Raw genomic sequence first — 6,370 nt, forward strand, 5'->3', positions numbered from 1 at the left:
GAACGAGGACGAGGAGGGAGGGAGGCGACCGGGGATGGAATGGAAGGGAGGGAGGGAGGCGGCAACGGAGGGCCGGACGGGCGGCGGGCGCGGCAGCCAGGCGTGGGGAGGCGGGACTAGCCGCGGGGCTTTTATTCGGCTCTGCCGTGCCACGGATCAGGGCGCAGCACTGCCGCGCCAAGATCGGTGGCGCGGCAGGCCCTGCCACATCACCGGTCAACATTTTCGGTCGTCGCCACGTCAGCCACCCGCCGCGCCACCATGCATGGCGCGGCACAGGCTTTTCGCCGCGCCATGGCAATAGGCGCGGCCAAAAATGTTAGTTTTGAAGAAAAAAACAGTGTTAGATTTAAAATTAGTTTACAAAAAATGTTAAAATTAAAAAAAAATCTGTATTTCAGTGTGTGAAAGTTACTTCAAGAGCATGAATGTTGTTCATTCATGCTGTGTGAAGAAAACTGAGCTAGCTCGGTTGATCGATGGAGGACGTGAATAATGTATACTGTAACTAGCCTATAAAAATGTGAGATGAAACTATGTACTGAGAGAGCGAGACTACCTGTGTTTTATTTATGAATCCAAATATGTAAAGCTAACTAGTGTAGCACTCTTGGAAACCGTGAGATTAAATACACTATCAGCCTGTTCGGTTGGCCGGTTCGTATCGTTGCTGGTTCGTGAAGAAGTACTGCTGGCTGGTTTGTGTGAGAGAAAAATACTGTTCTGGCTGAAAATTTACGATCGTTTACGACAAGCCACAGCCAAACGAACGGGCTTTATAAGAATTGCCCTAACAATGACCAATGCTTCATACTAATTTGATGGGCCGTATTCCTAGGCCGACCTTGGCTTGACTACCCAATTCCAATACTTTTCTGTTTGCGTGACTGTTCCATATTTCGGTTTCTGATCAGTTTCAGTTGCTTACCGCATAAGACTAGCCGAAAATGTAATCACAGTACCACACAGCTCTTCAAACGCTGGGTAATAGCCTTATAGGTCCACCGCGCAGGTGCATTCAGCGTATCCCAAGATCATTAATCTTAGAATGTTGACCCCCAATCTATACGCATACACCACAATATCAAATTGCATACCTTTTTCTGAATGGCTTTTCATGTGGCCCTGTTCGTTTCGCTGAAATTTAGCTTACGTTGATGATAATTTGTTGTGACAGAAAAACATTGTTTGTTCGTTGAAATGTATTGCTGAAGTAGTGTTGAAGAATATGGTGAATATGTTTAGCGACCTTGATTAATGTGGTTTGAGAATATAAGAAGCAGCATGCGAATTGTTTTTCTTACAAAGACAGCGAGGCAGCCAGAGTGCCAGATACAGAAAAGTTAATAAGAAGGAATAATAATCAGTTATTTACATGTATAGAACTAAATGAATGAATCAATGAATCAATTGGCCAATATGCCAACAAATGTACTGTGAATCTACAATGTGCAGACGGACGACTGAAACTCAAAGAATTCCTCTACTGCAAACTAGAAAGCCACCGATGCATGGCCTCTCCGTGTACGGGCAAATAAAACTCTACACGAAGAGCTGGAGGAGGACGGGCGGCGCCTGCGCGGTGGTGGCGGCGGCCTCCTCGCGGTGGCGACGCATGTGGCCACCGAGCGCTTGGCCCATCTCGAAGCCGAGCCCGCAGACGTGGCACAGGTGGCTCGCGGGCGCCGCCTGCTTCGTCGTGGTCTCCTTGGCGTCGTCCTTCGCCGGCGCCGGCGCGGGCATCCCGAGCGCGAGGCCGTGGCGGCCCCGCAGGTGGCTGGTCCTGTGCCCGCCCAGCGCCTGAAACGACCCGAAGGCGCGGCTGCACGTCTTGCAGACGAACTCGCCGCCGCCGTCCCCGCCGCCCGCCGCAGCGCGCCGGTGCCTCTTGCTGCTGCCGTGCTCGGGGGCCACGCCGCCGCCGCCGAGGGACAGCGCGAGGGAGAGCGGCACGGCGCCGGAGGCGGAGTCTCTCGGGTGCTTCGCCATGTACACCAAACGGTCGGCTGGGGATGGAACTAAGGGCTTGCGATCGAGCTCAAGATGTTGGGAGAGAGAGGTGAACGGAGGACCGACGCGGGATGTATGCGAGCTCGGAGGAGCAGAGCAGGCCGCAGCTGGTCGTTGTGGAATGTGGATGTGTTGGTGTTGGCTCCGGCGAGTGCATGCTGGCCTTTTATATAAGCGGAGCGCGGAGGAAGACGCTCTGCTGTCTGCTCACGTGCACTCTACGTCGGGGCAGACGAGAGAACGAAAGGCTGGAAGGAGCGCGTCCGTGCCTGGGCGACTCGTCTGCCTGCGCCGGCGTCGCGCCGTCTGCGTCTGGAACGGTCTGAACGGCAGAACGGTCTTAACGCGGTCGGCGTATGGCGTGTGTGCTGGCCTCACGCCGCAACGCGGGACGGGGAGCTCGGAAGGGTCCGCGAAACGGAACCTGACGGCGTTAGGCAAAAAGCGTCGGGGACACGGACTGGTCGTCGTTAGCCTGGGGCCGGCGCGGGCAGGGCAGAGCGCACCAGCTCGCTCGGTCTCGGTCTCGGTCTCGTTTGACGCCGCGCGCCGTTGCCTGGGTGACTGCCTGACTGGTCAAAGGCCGCGAAGAATGAACAAGGGATAGGCTGCTAGTGTTAGCTAAGCTAAAAACTCGTAGTCTCGTTCCAGAAACGTCGTAGCCTTGAGGGAAAAGTTTCCCGTGAAGCTGCTCACCAGTCACCACACGCACCGCGCACGTGTGTGAACGGGAGTAGGTTTCGCTGTACGTACCTGGTAGACGTACTAATCGGGAGTCACGGTAGTCCACTGCCACACAAGAGAACACGGCTTTTTAGTTGGAATAGTATTTTTCTCTCACAATAAATTAATCAGAATAGTATTTTAGCTTGTTTTTTCAGCAATCGGGAGCACAAAGATGACGCACCACCTTAATAAGTCTAGCTAATCCTCCATCTTAAGAAGAATAGTCATATCTTGAAAAGTCAAACAAATAAAAGTTTCACCTAATATATATAGAAAAAGATGCCGATAATTATGATGTATAATAATTATCCATGCATTAATTACAGAATTTATTTCATGATAAATATGCTTGAAGAGATAAATATTGGTATTGTTTTCGATAAATTTAGTCAGACTTGATATTATTTGACTACTTCGGGAGGGTAAATTTATAGAAAATATTAATGACATTTATGGCTCCAAATAGATATTTATTATAGAATTTATTTTATGATAAATATGTTGAATATATAAATATTGATACCACTTTCGATAAATTTAGTCAAACTTGGTATTATTTGACTACTTGGGGAGAATAAATTTATAGAAAATACTAATGACATTTATGGCTCCAAATAGATATTAATTATATAATTTATTTTATGATAAATATGTTTGGAGATATCAATATTGATACTATTTTCGATAAATTTAGTCAAACTTGATATGATTTGACTACTTTGGGAGAGTAAGTTTGTATAAAATATTAATGACATTTATGGCTTCAAATAGATATGCTATAAAAATAAAATCCATAATAAATCTAATCATGATTATTTTGTATCATAGTTAATATTATCTTTCTATATATTTCTTCAAAGTTAAGATAGATTATTTGATAGAAAACTGAAATTGTATTTTTTTTCTTTATTGGACGTAGAAAAGTACGTACGTATCTAGTCTAGGTTCCAAGCTAGGGTGCACCGCACACCTACGGTCAAGCATGATTAGGAGATAGGAGTACGGAGGAGTCATAGCCAGCACCAGCTGTTATTAGCGTCATCCTCATCCATCAGACGACCATCATGCATGAAACTAGCCGGGCCCTGGGCAAGATTCATGGCGCTCCTGCTTGGGCCCGGGGACAAGAGGTGCCCACGTTTGGCTTTCCCAGGCGCGGAGAAAAGCCTCAAATTCCTACTGAGATGCAATGCAACCTACAAGTAGTTGCACAATCACAAAGTCATGCCCTGCTTCGTTCACCTTCTTTCTTTCTTTTTTATTGTTTTGGTCTCGGTTATTCGTCCCAAACCCACAAAAACCTGATGCTAAAAGTTTAAGACGGATCGGGCATGTACGGTCTAAGAACCGGAAGAACAATCGATCGATTTGATGATGGGTACCGAAATTATAACAAGGCACACCGCGAACGTTTGGGAAACCAGGACGGATTAAATGAACGAGACCATTGTATCTATTATCTTCCTCATAATAAACATGAGGACGATGAAATTAACCAGTGGGACATCCAGAAGATGCATGGTGCGGCTCAAATTGATGAGTTATTCGTGCGCGATTTCTGACGAATGCAGTAACGGGACACACATCTTAACCAAAACTGATGAATGATTCGTGCGTGATTTCTGACGATGCAACATAACGGGACACAACATCTGAACCAAAGAATCATCGATCTGTTATACTACCATATTTGTATGAATCAGTTTTCTGACATCCGACCGAAATCGAACTGCTAATCCAACACAAAAACTACTAGCTAGCTAGCGTAATTGCAAAAGCAACCAGCTGCAGCTAGCAACTAATATGATTTTTACACGTCCAGGATTCTAGTAAATGACGCTGATGAGTTAGCCCCCAAACATGGAGAAATCAGCCCGCCGGATCAATCTAAGTGAAGAGCTCGAGCAAGACGGGCGGATCGATGGCGGTGGCGCGCGGGGCCTCGGTGCGCCAGACCCAGGCGTCGGCGGCGCCCATCTCCTCGCGGTGCCTCCTCATGTGGCCGCCCAGCGCCTGCCCCATCTCGAAGCCGAGCCCGCAGATGTGGCACTCGTGCTGCTGCTGTTGCGGCGGCTTGTCTCCTCCGCTGCCGCCGTTGGCCGCGGCGGCGGCCTGCTTGAGCGCCCTGGCGCCGACGCCGAGCTCGAGGCCGTGGCGGCCCCGCAGGTGGCTGGTCCGGTGGCCGCCGAGCGCCTGGAACGAGGTGAAGGCGCGGCTGCAGGTCTTGCAGACGAACTCCCCCTCCCCCGACGTGGCCACCACGGCGCCCCTCCGCCGCGCCCGCTTCGCCGACGACGACGGGGTCCCCGTGGAGTCCGACGTCGTGGACGATTCCGTAGTGCTCAGCGACAGCGCCAGCGACACCTCGCCCGCCGGCTCCTGCTCCGTCCTAGGGCGCTTCATGATCTGGGCGGTGTCCTCCTCGCGGCGGTCTCGGTTGGGTCGGTGGTGGGTGATCTCTCTTTGCACCTACGGCTCTGGCTCGGAAGGAAAAGATGTGGTGTTTTTGTGCTTGGGAGAGGAGGTGTGGGTGTGGGTGAGGGTGCGCGCCCTTTTATAGGTTGTGTCCCCGTCCAAGACAGCGCAGATAGAGGCAGTGCTGGGCTTACGTGTGCGCCAAGTTGGTGGGGGCCGACCGACATGGCGGGAGGTGGCGTGGGCGGACCAATCCGGGCAAGGCACCGGAACGCGCGGCGCCGCGTCGCGACGTGGACGGATGGGCGTCCATCGCGCGGGGGACGGCTCTCGGCTGGCCCTGGCCGGCTGCACGCACCGGGCGTGACGGCGTGTGGATGTGGTGGTGCGGACCGCGGGGCGCAGGCAGTGACGCACAGCCTGGCACGGCAGGCAGGTGCAGGTGGGCGGGCTGCCCGGCCTGCGCGTGGCGGCCGGTGGCCTCCGCGAGACCGCGGCTGCTGCTGCTGCTTAGCCGCGGGGGCAACGCCGCCGCCCGCGGGTTCGGCGGAGAGGGGATGGGACGAGGGTGGTGGGGCCGAGCGGGATGGGCGGCGTGTGGGGATGGACTTGCTGACTGCACACACGGTCTGCAGCGGCTGCAGGAAGGGTCTGGAACCTTCTCCTCCTCCTCTCGGTCGCTGCTCTGTGCTCTCATCAGATTTGTGAGATTTGAGTGACGGTAGCCGTCAATCTTTGCTTACTAACTTTAGTACATACGGTAGTCGAGGTGACAGTATCTGAGGCTCTGAGCAGTAGCTACAGTACTTGTTCGCTTTTATTTGGTAATAATTGTCTAAACATTGACTAATTAGGCTCAAAACGTTCGTCTCGTAAAGTACAACCAAACTGTGCAATTAGTTTTTTATTTCGTCAATATTTAGTACTCCATATATATACCACAAGTTTGATGTGATGGAGAATCTTCTTTTTGCATAGTGTCAAAATTCGTATTTTGGACCAACTAGTACGTACGGAGACCCCGGGGCTGTTTAGTTCTCCTCTAAAACGCTAAATTTTTTAAGATTTCTCGTCACATCGAATCTTTAGACGTATGTATGAAACATTAAATATAAATAAAAAATAAAACTAATTACATAGTTTAGACGAAATTCATAAGACGAATCTTTTAAACCTAATTAGACTATGATTGAACACTATTTACTAAATAACAACGAAA

General features: G+C 50.7%; 2 protein-coding genes across 2 annotated transcripts; both read right to left on the reverse strand.

Annotated features, from left to right (window-relative positions):
* Positions 1 to 1,282: 1,282 nt before the first annotated feature.
* Positions 1,283 to 2,164, reverse strand: LOC136533074 (zinc finger protein ZAT12-like). The gene has a single exon (XM_066525635.1). The coding sequence runs from the start codon at positions 1,987 to 1,989 to the stop codon at positions 1,543 to 1,545; it is 447 nt and encodes a 148-aa protein (XP_066381732.1). The 5' UTR covers positions 1,990 to 2,164; the 3' UTR covers positions 1,283 to 1,542.
* A 2,225-nt stretch (positions 2,165 to 4,389) lies between these two features.
* Positions 4,390 to 5,256, reverse strand: LOC136533070 (zinc finger protein ZAT8-like). Its single transcript, XM_066525632.1, has one exon. It carries the CDS (start codon positions 5,137 to 5,139, stop codon positions 4,624 to 4,626), a length of 516 nt encoding a protein of 171 aa, XP_066381729.1. The 5' UTR covers positions 5,140 to 5,256; the 3' UTR covers positions 4,390 to 4,623.
* Between the last annotated feature and the right edge of the window lie 1,114 nt (positions 5,257 to 6,370).

This window comes from Miscanthus floridulus, unplaced genomic scaffold (genome assembly GCF_019320115.1).
Source record: "Miscanthus floridulus cultivar M001 unplaced genomic scaffold, ASM1932011v1 fs_780_1_2, whole genome shotgun sequence".
Classification (NCBI taxonomy): domain Eukaryota; kingdom Viridiplantae; phylum Streptophyta; class Magnoliopsida; order Poales; family Poaceae; genus Miscanthus; species Miscanthus floridulus.

What these genes read in the sequence shown, in the direction of transcription:
- LOC136533070 (XM_066525632.1), bottom strand. Translation starts at nt 5,139, where the DNA reads ATGAAGCGCCCTAGGACGGAGCAGGAGCCGGCGGGCGAGGTGTCGCTG.
- LOC136533074 (XM_066525635.1), bottom strand. Translation starts at nt 1,989, where the DNA reads ATGGCGAAGCACCCGAGAGACTCCGCCTCCGGCGCCGTGCCGCTCTCC.